The following is a 15979-nucleotide window of genomic DNA, read 5'->3' as shown; positions in this document are numbered from 1 at the left end:
AAATAGGTTGAAATCAAGCAACCTACCTAAGGACATTTTCAGAGCCTGTGACAATATATTAATTAGATATACGTGGATTGAAACAATGTCCCTTTTATTTACTTTTATTTAGTTCTACCTACAAATCCTAATTACAAAAATATTCACTCGATAACAAACTGTTCTTTGTACTTCACATTAAAGCGATAATGTTATCATTTCACGACTTCCACTACATGAACTAATTGCCATTTCTGAGACATTCATTCTTCCTCGCCTCGTTCTCAGGATAAATTCGAAATTTTCAATGAAGTGTAATTACCACGAAATAGCTCAAGGTTGCTTTATGCCTATCTGTCAAATTAAATATACTTTGTAACCTAAATGAGTGACTAACAAAGAGAAGCAGACTTTGGTAAGTGAACTTCTGGGCCATTCTCTACCTTTATAACATATTATACAGGGTGGTTCGGAAGTGGGCGTACCCCCTCTTTAGTTTAACAGTATAGTGTTAGTTATGGTAGAAATCTTGAAAACTTAAGAGTCATAAATATCGGTATGATCACCATTCATGTCGTAACACAGCTGATTTCTGCTCCAAGTTCTCGCAGATGTTTTGCGGAGATACTCCGGAGTCACGAGGGCGAAGACATGTTCCACAGCTGCTCGTAATTCCTGCGTTGTGTGATATCGAGTGTTTCTTACTTGTTGCTTTATGAAACCTCAGAGAGCATTGTCTGGTGTCGTCAGATCAGGACTTCTTGGAGACCAGGCAAAAGGAGCTGGTGAAGATGCACAACCTCTTCCAATCCAGTGGTCAGGAATTCATAGCAAATAACAGTTACCAAGCACAAAACAGCATAAAACAAATGAGCATGGATAGCAATGTTGCCAGACAAGGCCAAGCAATGTTACCAGGCAGTACCAAGCAATGTTACCAAACAAATGTGGATAAAACCTAAAACAGTCAGAAAACACCAATTAGGGATACGCCCACTTCCGGACCATGCTGTACTGAAGATGTTAACATAATTTTAATGTAAGATTATCCAAGTTGGAGTCAGTGAGCTAAGAATGCAAAACTAAATAATGAATTCTCCTGACAGATTATATATTCCGTTTAGAATATCACAATTAATACTGTTTAACAAATTCTTATTCAATTACTCAAAGGAGAAATACCTGTGCTTGGTAGAAAGGAGATTTGAATTCTTAAGAATATATCTTCCTTACATGAAAGTTGGTCCAACTTTATACTGTATCAAAGGATGAGTTGAAGTTGCACAAGAGAGTCAGTGGCGTCATTTCCGGGTATTGAGTTTACTCCTATCCCATTCCAGGAAGTTTTTAAGGGGGAGCTCACGAATTAATTGAGAATGTCCATCTTTTATACGCCAATATTTAACAGAAAGTACTCTTTCATAATATGATATAACATTGCCTAAAATGTATTGAGTCTTTGGATGTCAAGATTGAGATAACATTTATTGTGGTATGAAAATAATATTATGAAACTCATATGAATCATTTTGTTTCATGATCTATTGCCACTTTTCCGGCAAAATCTCATCACTACAGAACTTCTGTTTCCTTTTTCTTACGTGACATGTGGTTTCCACAGGCAGTGTTGCCAATTTGGGGGAAAAGTCGCTAAATCTAGGGGATTTGCCATCTAGGATAGCGACAAAAATTAATTTTTCCAATTAGCGACTTTTTTGGTGATTCTAGAATGACGATTTGGCGACTTACTTACAAATCTAGCGACTTTTGTGCTGCAAACAACTTGTCCTAAAATAAGTACTATTAGCTCGAATCAGTTCACATATATATGTCTTTTTCCTTTTGCTTATTTGAATCAGTACAGGTGTTAACGAGCTGGGAAAGTACACAACATTTATATCTATATTCCCACTTTGATTCCTGTTATCTCTTACCTTCTACCGGGAACAAACTCCAGCTTTTAATAAAATTTAGTTTACAGAGCTTCCGTTTAGAGGCACAAATAATACATTACCGATTGCAAACCGATTATCTGTAGAAGCGTGAGTAGAACTGGTGTTTTTTTCTAGACCTTTAATTTTTTTCGTTTTTCTAAACTCATTTTTGATTTCGTTGAAGCAAAATTGATCATAAAGTTAAAAATATTTAAAAGTGAAATTATTGTTAGTTATATATGAGTCTTTCATATACGTTCTTGTAGATAGTACTATAGCTTGAATTGATCACGCATATATATATATATATATATATATATATATATATATATATATATATATATATATATATATATATATATATATATATATATATATGAAAGAGGCAAAATTCCACGAAAAATATTTTAGCGACTTTTCACCCAAAATTGGAGTCATTTCATCTCCTATTTAGCGACTTTTAGTAACAACTTGTTGGCAGCAACACTGTCCACAGGCCTCTTTTGCAACTAACTTAACACCAGTCAGGGAGTCCTGTATGTTGTAACTTAAACCTTGTCAGTTGTGATTGGCTAAAACAAATATACAAAATTTAGAAACTCTTTATGCAATAATAAACTAATGTTCAATACAGTGTGTTATTTCAACCGTGGTTATCTATATCCACAACTTTAACATACAATATGCAATGTAAGTTATGTTTCAAAAATTAAATATACTACAATACTCTTGGATAATAAAAAGATAAACAAATTCATTCCCTTTATCTGGAACAAGGAATAATTGCCACGTGTAAATGGAAAGAATCAACAATTATTCCAATTCTCAAGAAAACTTAGTCTACCTTAGTTTCACAATATGAATAGTAACTCACTTGTTTTATATAACGTTTAGGAAATATTGATGTTAGAGTAATTTCCAGCTCCTAACACCTAAAATTGGACGAAAGTACAAAAGAAACGAAATATATTTGTTGTTGTGAACTGAATTTTATATGAAAAATAAATTCACTTCTTGAAATGACATACTTTCTTTCTCGACATCATAGTAAATTCGTTTCACTTGAATTTTTCATATCTTAATATATCGGAAGGAAGTGCAGTACTAGGGGGCAGGCAATCAGAAGTTCCGAAATCCAGGAACTAATATTGTGCTTGCATCAAGACACAGGCCTTGGTTACTCTAATGTCCGAAGAAAACACTTACTAACACCTGTTACTTTTATAATCTCCGTACATATAATATTGTACGTATCAGAACATAATAACGATATTTTTGAGGTAAAGGTCTGAATGGAATGGAATGAGTAGGAGGGTGAATGGGGACGTCAGCATCGAGACTATATGTCCCCGTCACGATGTGAAGGTGAAGGTCTCAAGTTATTAATTCGTCTTTGTGTCGAATTAGACCATAACTTACTAATTATTTTCCATTTCAGAAATCGCTTATTTATTGCCAATCCACTGAGTGAGAATTTGAGCTGGACAAGTCATCTAAAGCCGTTCGCCACTCGATTGTGGTGGACAATTTTGGGTGTTCAGATAATGTTCTCAGTGTTTTTAAGTGCATTTTATTACTGCGGACGGTATATAACCCTGCAGGAGCAGGAAGGACAATATATATATTCCCCCTCTAATAGTCTACTTTATGTTTACGGAGCGTTTTGTCAACAAGGTAGGTTCGAGCTACATTGTAAAAGTTTTAATGTGTGTAATGTGCTTTATTTGTTATCTGTAATATCAGCCTAACATTTTGAAATATAAGTGCCGTTTAGTTACATTTATTCTTAAGCATAATGAGTGAATGAACATAAAGCTTCCCAGACTGTCAAGGCACATATTGTTTAACAGAGCTCTCGTGTAGCGCAATCGCTAACACTGATGTCTTTGGTGCGCACAGTCCCTGGTTCGTTTCTCGGTAAATACAATTGGTCAAAAATCTGTAAAATTATTTTTCAAGGCAGTCATCCTGAATGAGGTTTCCTTGGTTTTCTCACATTCGCACCACGGAAATGACAGGTCGGTACTATGGTAATGGTCTCAGACAGCTTCTTTTCTTTCCCATTTCTTTCTTCCTCCCCAATTTCTCCGGTAGCATAATCACCGAGGAACGTCATGCCTTATACTTGATGGACTAACATGTCCATAGATGCCAAACGCCCAAAAATCAAATCCCTAATCGTAAACATATATTTAAAAGCGAGAAGCATCAAATTGAATTATACAGAGGCAAATTAAGAATCTTCACTGGCTGAAAAAAGTTGGAGCGCTTTGGAAATTTCAACTGCTCCTTTGAATTCAGATGAAACATAGACTGCTTGCTCTTTTCAGAATTCTCACATAATAAACTGTAAATTTAATTAGGAAATTTGGAGTAGCCTAAAGTTTTAGCGTAGCAGTGAGTAGCAGTAAAAGGTGTGGAGAGGTGAGGAATGAACATTGGGTGAGATTAAGAAAATAAAGGGGTAAAAAAGAAGGAAAGCTGTAGAGTGTAAGTTATAATACAGTTAATTATTTACAGGAATCAGATTTTTACGAGCAGTTTTCATAGGGGAAAAGGAGGGGAAGAGATACTAAAATAAGACGAAAAATGGCAAGGAAAGTGCAATTTCCGTCAATTACACTAACAACTGCTCATTTGTTTAATAGTAAATAATATACTCTAAATATCTATTTATGTACATCTATACTGTACCTATATTAGGGAGGGCTTTGTAATATTTGACACCAGTAAGCATCTTTGAATTTGTTAAATGTAAGAACTTTTCTATTTGTATATAAAATGTCTTTGTACGTGGACGCTAAAGCTTCTTTGCAGGACATAAAGATCAGTAGAGCGAGTTTTTGTTTACTCGGAGTATTATCTCTGTAGGCTGCCTATGCTACAAAATTCGGGTTCTTCCTAACCTCAGGCTTTTCTCTGGCAGGTCCACTTAACTCTTGCCTCACAGAAGTTGATATTCTACTGCTTTTTTCTACAGTAACGTTTGTTGCTCCACGTGTTTAACGGTAGCCATCACACATTTGTAACCTTAGATACAAAACCATTATGTCTGTAAATCAAGAATCTTCTCTAACCGAAGAAACTATAGCCTCTTGGAAATAGCACTGCCTTGTTAAGATTCAAACAAAGAAACAAATTTCTTACTCTTGTGTAAGAACACCACACTCAATCTACAATGACTGGGAAATTTCAAGTAAAATTTTAAACAGTAAATTGGGAGAGGGAAGAAAAAAATTCATTGAGTTTAAGGGAATAAAGTTACCAAAAAGAGGAGACAAATTGCTGAAAAAGTATAGGCTCCCAGTTGCAAGTAATTCTTGGTACATTCAGGTCTTTCGAAGAGCAGATTTCAGATCCAAAAAGAAGAAATACCTAATTCTATTATAGGGCTGGATGCTGAAGTCCCTAAGAGCCAAACTAGACATTTCGCAGACATATAGTCCTAGTTGTCATTTTTTAGCCATGGGACATTAAACCATCCTGAAACGTGGGTCAATCAGTGCCACCTCTATCAGTGATTTCTTGTGATTATACAAATCTGGAGTATTCTACGCAAGAATCTCTTACGTCACATCTAATATGAAATTATGAACGTGGTACATAGGCTACTCTAAAACTCAACCCTTCACTTATGAAGATACATGTTTCTATTACCTCCTTTCAAACTTTCTGCCACTGATCCTGTTTCAACAAGAACAGGTAGCTAGAAATACTCTTGTGCATGCAGCTACCAAATTTAATGTTTTCTTAATATATAGAATAAAAATTATTTGAAGGCAAGGAACAAGATCTATGTGAAATAAATATATTTTTGTTTGTGTATAAAACTACAATTTATTTTCTCTCCGTTTTCTGACTAACATTTTGGAATGTTGAATGGCTAGAATCCATCCATTGTGTAATGTATTCAAAATATTTTTCCATTCAAAGCATAACTTGGTAAGTCTGTTAATAAATGACAAAATTTTTGAAAAGACAAATCAAAAGGATTACTTATTATGTAGAAATTAGTTTAAGTAGAAATATCATATTTTGGGGACTCCGGAACTTGAAAGTTGATATCCCAAGATGAACCTGGCAGCATAAAGAAAAATATGATGGACAAACACACATACAAAAGTATATATTGAAAACATAAATACAAAAGTATATACATCTCTAAGCTATTTTCAGACCTGCGCATCCGTACAAGTAAGTTCAGATTGCTATCCTGTTACCAAGAAGGGATATAAGCCAATTTAAGAAGCTGACCCATGTAAAACGAGTATACCAACTTCTTAATACTACTTTAAAAGATAAACACATTCTATACTGAGACAGACTATACTGCAATTAGAAACATTACCCGTTAAAATAGTCAGGCAGACCAATATTAATGAGTTTGTAGTAAATTTTGAATTCTCATGCACAATAGAGTCCTTATTGGAAAGAATTACAAGATTTCCAGGTTTCAGTATGAAACTTCTGTTGTAAAACATCACGACAAGAACCAAAAAAGTAGTATCAACATGATCATTCAAGTCAGATTTCCTCAATTACCAATTGTGTGAAAGTGAAAAGAGCTAAATCTCTGAAACGATGGTCGGGTGGCACTCAAATGGTAGAGCATGAATATCCAAAATTCTTGTTTATCCAGATAAAGTTACGAGAAAGGCAATTGTTCACTGCAATCCTATTGGCAGGAAAGAAAACTACACATTGTACTATCATCATTCATAGTCGTATCTTTATGTATTTCATAAGTAAATTTTTAACATCTAAAACTGTTGTATTAGTTTTTGTTTTGTATTATTTTCAAATCGATAAGTACCATAAGCAGTACAGTTATCTGCTCTATTTAAATTTAAATATATTACTCGGAATATTTTACTACTCTGTCTGTTAACGAGAAAATTAGAGAAAGTACCTACTGCTTTTAATGACACTCGAAGTGTCTTGTCTAAACTAGAATCACTACTATTGTTTCTCTTATATGCTTCATGCTAGAACTATAGCCTGTTTCCTTACAGTGTCATAAACTTCAATCTTCTATGAAATTTGTTCTCATTACTTTTGATAACTTACTAGATATAAATAAAATAAGAAGTTTTTTCAATATATTTTAACATGAAAAAAGTTCACTCTTAAGAAACTAATAAAGTTTATTTCCCAAAAGTTATTTCGTAGATTTCATTTTTTAAATTTCATTTTGTTTTACAGGTCATGAAATAACTCCATACTCTACTTCAACACGAATTGTGTACGTTTTAATGTATCTGGTAGGGGTATTTATCTACACTTCATACTCTGCAATTTTGATTGCATTTTTAACTGTAAAGAAGAAATCATTTCCCTTCACTACTTTGCAAGGGTTATTAGAGGACGGGACTTATGAAGCTGGAGTGGTGGCTGGAACGGCAGAATTGAACATATTCAAAGTACGTCAGATGACAGGATGGCTTTTGATTATACATTTTTATTGATTCGTTGCTAAAAGTTTTACTTTTACTTTGCAGACCTCAAGAGACAGCTTGCAATGCTAATTTACTCTTTAACAATAATGATGATAAAATAGAGAAAATATTAAGAAAGGATCTGAGTACCATTCTGTTATTTGTTACGTAGGAAATAACAAAACAAATTCAGAAATTCTGTCAAATTAACTGGCGTTGGAATTTGAACTAGCTGTTCAATTTAGAAGCAAATACATTAAGATACAGTCTACGCCAGATGAGTGAAATAATACTATAATTCAGTGTTTCGGAATCTTTCTGATGTCGTGCACCTTGTAGCAACTATTATTACTCAGCTTCCGCCCGTAAAATAATAATTATTTTTAAAATGTATCTATTTAGATATCATTAATACAAAATGATAATTTTCAATTTCACAACCTTAAATGTGATATTTATGACAACTTTTATAAATATATTCGAAAACTTGCGATCGTACCGATTATCTAATCACCTAACCGTGTTCAGAGTTATGAATGTAACCTTACCTAATGTGGTGAATAATGCATCTTTCAGTTTATGTTGATAAGTATGTTTTTCTTCTTTTACCTTTCAATAATGTAGTTTTCTTAATTCGTTGAAACCTAGGTAGTGTACATTACTAATATCTCAGATATGAACAACATAATAACATGAAATTTAATGACAATCGATCGCTCCGCGGTACTCCTTACAGTATCTCCTAACCCTTCAAAGATTGCAAAATACTCTTATAGTTTACATGAGGACTATTTCGAGCAGTGAACAAAAGTCGAAAACAGTTCTAACAATATTTCCCTTTCTAAAGTGTTATTATGATTCTTTACTGACAGTGAGATAACGAAGTAAACCTAGTACGAAGTTAGATGGAAACTATTCAGGATTTGGTTCTGTGATCACGCAAACCAAAATAGGCATTCTACCTATACCGTTTAGCACTTAATTCTCAGTGCATTAAGAAAAAAATAAATGAAATCCTTAGCATCTAAGTGTTGTACATGATACACGATGTTAAAGGAAAACACATCATTATTCAGTTGTAGCGAATGAAGCTACAGGGCGCGGTTATTAACCATGTTCAATCTCCCGTCAAAACCAAACACCAATGTGAGATCAAAAGTGAAACGTGGAATAACACAAGTCTCGCGCTTCCTGTAATTAAACGAAAGGATGTCCATAATGTCAATGCAAATTCTAACCGTTCGATTGGTGCTAAGGACTGTTTCCTTTGACATTAATAAATTCATCACATACAAAGTCAGACAGCTTAAAATTTTCAGGTGATTTTGAAATGGCACTCCATTGGTGGAAATGAATAAAGAGAAATAAATATGAGAAACTACAATTTCAGAACACTGAGCTTCTTCAAGTCACTCTAGAACACCAAGATGTACTGTTAATCAATTAGTAATTTCATGTTTGAATCTACTGAACTCAACGTAAAAGATATTAAATCAGAACAAGCTTAGCAACATCTAGCAGAAGTAGCTTGCATTCAAAATAGGAAGTCAACTGAACTGTCTCCAACTTTTGAACTCCCTATTCACTCCTGGAATTTCAAACGGCTGTTGCTTAAAGTCCAACTCTACATTTATTCTCCACTTCATTATTTCAAGTGTCACCATTTCACACTCACAGCAAGTCGTGTGATGTGATGACTGTAGCCAGGGAAGTTATAATACAGGGTTCTGAAAAGAAATCAAGTTATATTGTCTAACTGTAATGGTGATTATTCTCGTTGATCTAGGAACTGCCAATCCTAGAGAGGGAGGAACAATTTCGAGAACTAATGGTTGTGGAAAAGATTTCTGGAGTGAAACATAGTATTAAAGAGAGTTTTTCCCTTCCTTGTTCCTTTCTCATACGTAGTCGACAAAGTATCTCCTTCTTACCTCCTACAGTTTTACGTCTAGTTATTGCTCATACCGAGCTGAATCCTTTATATTTCCGTAGCGCTAATCCTGAGAATTATAATGTTCCTATCATGAGTCTAAAGTTATACTATACTTCTGTCCTACGTGAGTCATGCATTATGCTCTTAGCATTGACAGATATTTTGTGATATATTGCGCAACGTCTCGCACGATGCATTGCTGCAAGTGTTTAATTGTACCTCGTGGGAGATTTTTTCCACCTTGATGGCGTGTGACTCTGGTCTTTCGAATCTTGCTGTACGAAAAGCGTTAAGGAGGTTTCAGTTTCAGAGCAAGTTTTTATATAAACATTGTCATCCAATGTTCAAAATTAGTAAATACTAACAAATAAAAATTCAATGTTAGAAAGGGTTTCTTATCTTCTTTAGCTGTGTGAATTCTTATGAGAGTCTTCTATATAATATTTTTGACAATATTCGCCGTTTTACGAACCTCACGGTTTTGGTATAATATATTTCAAACTTACGACTTAACTTGCAAGAGCAGTTTGCCTAGAATCAATTTGTATGGTATTATGATACAAGTAAGCAATTTGATTATGCAACTTGTTTGAACCTAATCTTAACGATCTTATCCTCATATAGGATTCAACAAACCCTTTACTGAAAACGATTTATGAGAAGCTGATGAAACCGAACCCAGTAAATTTTCCTACATCTGTAACTGAAGCTTTGGATATTATCTGCAAGAAGAAGTATGCGTTTATTTATGCTCATGATATTGTTAGTGGTATGCTTCACCTCGCGCCCTGTGATATTATTGCAGTCTCCAAAGATTATTTCAACAGTGGGATTGGGATGCCAGTAGCTAAAGGATTTCACTTTCGAAGAATAATCGATTTTGGGTAAGTGTAATTTCTTTGAGTAAGTTTATTATTGAAGAGAAAGAAAAAGTATTTTGAATAAATCTCAACCTCACAATGACACTTTTCGGAAGTATTTAAAAATTTCATTATTTTTGCAAATGCATATGCATCTGAAACATAAAATAAATTCATGTTAACAGCTGAGTTTACAGAGATATGATCGTAGTTTTTAAGGATCGAGTCAATTATTGTTGAAGTAAATCCTATATTGTGACTTCATAAATTGAACTTTTTGAGATACACTGCAGCAGGTTTATCAAGTGTCATCTTTTCCCCACATATGTCCTCGTTCTTGCTCTATGGAAAATGCGTTAAAATATAATACGCGTAAAAATGGTAACTGCTTCAAATATAGGGCCTAATAATATGTCCATTTTTTATAGTAAAATAATTAGAACAAGGTTATTCATTACAAGGAGGGATGCTAATGAACTTATGGAATTGTCGAACAGAATCAGCTCAGTGTTTAAACAACTTAGATCTTTTTCGGTTTTAAGATTAGTACTGCTGATGGCTGATGCGGGTGACTTAGCTTGTTTTATCTTTCAGTATCATTTTGTTTACGTTGAGTTTAATATTGCTATGATCATGGATAAAACTTACGGTGTAGTGATTTTTTTTCTTGCAGAGTATGTATATGATAAACCAAAGACAGCCTTTCCTTAACAACCTCCTTTAAGAGGCAGTAGGATTTTTCTCTACCGTTGCAACAATGATTCAGAATGAGAAATACGCTAAATAAATAAATCGGTCGTATTGAATAAAATTGGAAAAACGTTCCTAGTTATCCATAAGAGCAGTTGGAAGATCAGAGTATAAAGATTAAAATAATAACACTGGACAACAAATTTTAACTATTTTCATGCTTCAGAAAAGAAAAGTACATCTTCTTATGCAAATGAGGATGCTGAATACGAAAATGAAAATAAAAATGCTAAATTGGTTCGAGTTTAATCGACAGAAATATGTGTTACGTAGTGTTTACACTTTTAGATTCTTGAATTTTCTATTTGGCCTTTCACTTAAATAACTACTGCTTCAATTTTGTTCATTTGGGTATCGTGGCTCACATGTCATTCGCTTCAGAATAAACCAAGCTTGAAGTGGTAGTATCCGCATGTGTACGTGATGCATAAGAGGAGGGAAATTTCAGGTAAAATTGTAAATTTACCCTCCAGAAATCCTTTTTTTTTCAAATGTAGCACCTCCTGGTATGGCCCCAGCTAAAGGTACCCAAATATAATATACTTTTAAAACTACTGTAGTTTATACGTAATACATGGGTCAAGTTTTATTGCAATATCTACAATAGTTGTAAGGGAAAATATTTCTCAGTTCTGCTTGACAATATCAAATTTCATATAGGGAAAAGTATAATACAAGATAAAAATAATCCAAACACTACTATTTATTTGAGTATCATGACTTATGCGTCATTCTCTTCAGAATGAAATAGGCTTTCAAATGGTACCATGAGAATATATGTGTGTGTGTGTGTCTGTGTGCGTGTGTGTGTGATGCACGAGAAAAGGGAACGTTGGAGTAAAATTGGGCATTTACCATCCAAAGAAATCCTTTTTTTCATATGTAGTGCTCCCTGATGTAGCCCCTGCTACAGGTACCAAAATACAATATACTTTGAAATTACTGTGGTTTATACGCAATGCATTTGCCAAGTTTCATTTAAATATCGTGATATTCAGGCAGACAGGAGATAGTGTGTTCTTGAAAGAGTCGTATGAAAATGCACTATGGAGAACACACAATTGTGAGTGTCTTTTTCTCACGAATTCAAGTTGAAACATTCCGCACAGCAAGCTGAATAACAAAATTAACAGCACATTTAGGTCAGGAATAGCGACTGGACGTAGAGTTCGCCGTTCTTTTATCAAATGTCGTTCCGGTAACGTAGCATTGCAAAATTGATCACCGTAGATACTCATCAACATCATGCTTGTATAAGTTCCTCAGGAACATCGTGAACCGGAAACTCGGAAAAATATGTGCCGTTGTTGATGAATTAGATATACCATACTGCAGTCGTTTCGTAGTTTGCGTGCAATCAGTAAGATTAAAATGCTAGACTCATGGGTACAACATGACTTCACACCGGCTCGAAGGACCACTGTCTAGAGGTGTGCAGTTCTCTGATTGTAGGAGTAACTGGCAAAGTTTCCTGCGGCAGATTGTCATTTCAGGTGGGAAACGAATCAGCTTTGACAATCTGGTCAGAAAAATGGTAGAAATATGATCAACTTTAAGGACAATTTTCCCACTTCTCTATTTATAGAAAGTTTTGCTTCTCTTATAATATGCTGTCTATGGTAGGGCAGATAGATGTATACCTGAATTCAAGTAAATCCATTGCAAATTTTCTGGAAGCAACCAGCAACAGTCTTCAGACGTAGTGTGCTCAAGTTGCACTCCTACATGTTGGTCAAAGAACAGTGAAGGCTCTCAATGAATTGCTGTATGAAACCCTTACTCGATCACCGTATTCCCTCGATATCTCTCCCACTGACTACTACGTCTTCCAGCATATCGAACACTTGTTCTAAGGAATTACTTTCCCTGATGATTGTACGATGCAACGTGCAGTTGAGAACGTCTTCGCTCGCAGACTCAATACTTCTTCCACCACGACATACAGTAGTTGACTAAACGATGGAAAAGGTATATGGTTGCAGGCAGTGGGCAGTTTGATTAATTTCTTTTTGTCTTTGGAAATGACGCACCTAAAGTGGGTATTTTATAAGCACCAACGTAATATAACCAAAGAGATTACAGTTAAACTTATAATGCTAACTACTACTGAATGTATATTATTTTCTGTTGCAGACTACGAAGTCTTGACGAAACGGGAATAATGAAGAAGATACAAGATCGTTGGTTCGGTCGGAAGTCTGACGACTACCATGTCAATTTAGTGCGTGTGAGTCTTGGTCATGTGGCATTGCCGTTAATATTGTCACTTGGTGGTATAATAGTCGCCTTCATTTGTTTCATTTGTGAGCAACTGTACGTGTGGAAGAAGCAATAATAAATAAGAAATACCATTTAGTAAGACGACCCAAAAGAAAATATAGTTTTAACCGCAAAAATTCTCTAACTTTAAACCGCAAAAATTCTCTAACTTTAAAGCTTGAATCAATCAAAAATATTAGACAAGGATGTGATTGAAAAAAAAATTATGACATGCAAATACGAAACAGTATATAGATTTATATCATAACATATTTTCTAGCTTTCTTATTGTGGTGTACTTTTCTCTTGGGGTGTAATATTTAACTCTGTTAGCCATAACGTCATTAGCAAATGTAAACAAATTATCTTAGCAAGAGAATTGGCTAGCCAAAATACCTGTCACTGCTAAATAAGATACACCTTTAGTTAAATTATGGAAACGTGAATATTTAAATGATGTAAAAAGGGTTGCTAGTATGTTTACAATGATTTATTGAAATATGATAAGACAAATTAAATGAAGTTACAAAATTAATAACTAATTAATGGTGGTAACAAAAGTGAAAGCTAATTAATTGAATATTTACGAAAGTTAGAATTAGGTGGGAATATTTACGAAAGTTAGAATTAGGTGGGAGATATTTCCTATTACACGGTAAGAATCTTGAACATTTCCTATTGAAAATCACAATTCAACATTTATCCATATTATAGGATAAGTACAAGGATATTCACTTACAATACTATTCGGCAGAAGAGACCAGAAGATCCAACCTTTGATGGGCAGGAGAGATCCATCTCTATGTTCCGAACGATGGAGACTTCTTCAAAACAACTGTCTTGCCTCTCCACTCTACCAACTGGCCCCAAAACAAATGTACGGCAATCTTTTATATCAATCGTGTAACTGTGGTTAAATTCCTCTTAACCTATTTCTGTTGTGACCTACTCACCTACAGAAGTCACGTAGCATATAATAATATTTAGAATTTTACTGTTAGGTGGAAACTTGTGATCTCTTCTAACTCAATGAACATAGAGAAATAAATCAATCTCTGGTTTTTCAACCTGTATGAAAAATATTTAAAAATATAGAACTTTTTTTTACGACTGTGATTTCTACCACATTATATACCATGATTAATCTCACTTTATTGTTATTTATTGAATTTACTAGGTTGCTAAAACGGAAGAAGATATCCACTTAGTTGCCCTGGAGACGACTAGGGATGGGCAAAACCGGTTTTTATAAAAACCGGAAACCAGTTTCAAGGAAAACAGAGATCCGAAAAACCGACATTTCGGTTTTCTCCAAAAACGGTTCATTTTTCATCGAAACCGGTTTTGGTTTTCTCCCAAAAATCCTTTGGTTTTTCACCGACACCGGTTTCGGTTTTCTTCAAAGCCGGTTTCAGTTTTCTTCAAAATCGGTTCGGCTTTCACCAAAATTGGATTCGGTTAAAACTTTTCGGAAACACATAAAACTATTTCTGTGGAAACAGAATCGGTGCCCGGACAACAACGAAACATTATTCTGGTCAGAAATATAAGCAATTTTTTGAATAAAACGGAACCTGTTTTTAAGAAAACCGAAACCGGACAAGGTGAAAAACCGCACCGGTTTTGGAGAAATGCGAGTCCGGTTTAGGTGAAACTCGGTTTTTCAAAAACCGGTTTCGATTTTCTTAAAAATCGAAAAACCGGTTTTGGTGCCCACCACTAGCGATGACCATGTGTATTTCTAAGCAGTCATGCGACAGACATTGGAACAAATTTTAAGAAAGAAATTAAATCTATGCAAACTTGCTGGGGACTAGTGAACTCCACATTGTGAAATTACATGTATCCAGTATGAAAACCGGAAATGATAATTCTATAACATCTGACTTCAACCGATTAATAAGAGTCGAGACTGGACTTATTTTTGGTATGACAAATTCATATGAAAAAGTCTTTCGCTATCTATAAAGGTTTTAGAGTTTGGAGATTCAGTATCGAAACCAGAAGAAGTAGGTCTTCTAATTAAAATAGAGGATCAAAAGAAGTAGTGAAGCCTATTCTTCGATAGATGAATCCAAACAAAAACATCATTTGTTCTCTTAACGTTTTTCCTCTACGGACCGTGATGGAGCGACTTTTGAGTCACCGCACTACTGATGGAATGAATCGGATTATTCGGGTTACCGAGTCACTTGGGTCACGAATTTTGTCTCGCTTCTCAGACCTGGACAGACTCGGTGACTCAGACAGCCATGACTATCGAGACAAACCCGATGATCCGAACAGATCCGGTAAATCAGGAATAGTCGAAATATCATCTGTGCAACATTAGTGTAAAGTTTTATAATTCATTAATGATATTTACTACTTAAGCTCGAATATTCATTTAATTTTCAGAGTTATATTTTTAAATCAAGATACCATGTTTTGAATATTTCATGTTCATAATTATAATTTCATGTTCATTCGTTTTAACATAGTCTGTACAAACAAGAATTAACAAAACAGTTTTTTGGGCTCACCTATATATTTAATACTTTCAACGACAAGTTTCACATGTTGGTAAACCTTTTCGATTCCTCATAAGAAGGTCATAATCTTATTTTTTCTGTGACTCTGACACGCTTGTAGTCTGATTAACCTTGTAGTTATCTATCAGTTCAATGTCTGACAAACACCGGTGTAAACAACAAATGGGAAAATTTTTAGGGAAAAGACAATGAGAAAGGAGAGAATCATTTCGTTAGAATTGCATTAGCTGCCTTGTTCATTCTTTCAATGTGTATGGCCACATTTCGTCTCCAGGTCGTACTGCGTCATTCCGGGTCG

At 34.6% G+C, this 15979-nt stretch overlaps 1 protein-coding gene across 1 annotated transcript; it reads left to right on the top strand.

Moving 5' to 3' along the window:
- The first annotated feature begins 5091 nt into the window (after positions 1–5091).
- Positions 5092–13226, top strand: LOC145689331 (glutamate receptor 2-like). The gene is made up of 3 exons (XM_081763476.1): positions 5092–5109; positions 9906–10165; positions 13025–13226. The coding sequence occupies exons 1-3, from the start codon at positions 5092–5094 to the stop codon at positions 13224–13226; spliced, it is 480 nt and encodes a 159-aa protein (XP_081619602.1).
- Positions 13227–15979: the final 2753 nt, after the last annotated feature.

The sequence above is a fragment of the Thermobia domestica genome, chromosome 7 (assembly GCF_964235325.1).
Source record: "Thermobia domestica chromosome 7, izTheDome1.hap1.1, whole genome shotgun sequence".
Taxonomy (NCBI): Eukaryota; Metazoa; Arthropoda; class Insecta; order Zygentoma; family Lepismatidae; genus Thermobia; species Thermobia domestica.
This window is presented reverse-complemented; position numbering and strand designations above follow the sequence as displayed.

Excerpts from the sequence above, each read along its gene's own strand:
- LOC145689331 (XM_081763476.1), top strand. Across the intron at positions 10,166-13,024 it reads CGAAGAATAATCGATTTTGG|ACTACGAAGTCTTGACGAAA; the intron begins GTAAGTGTAATT and ends TTTCTGTTGCAG.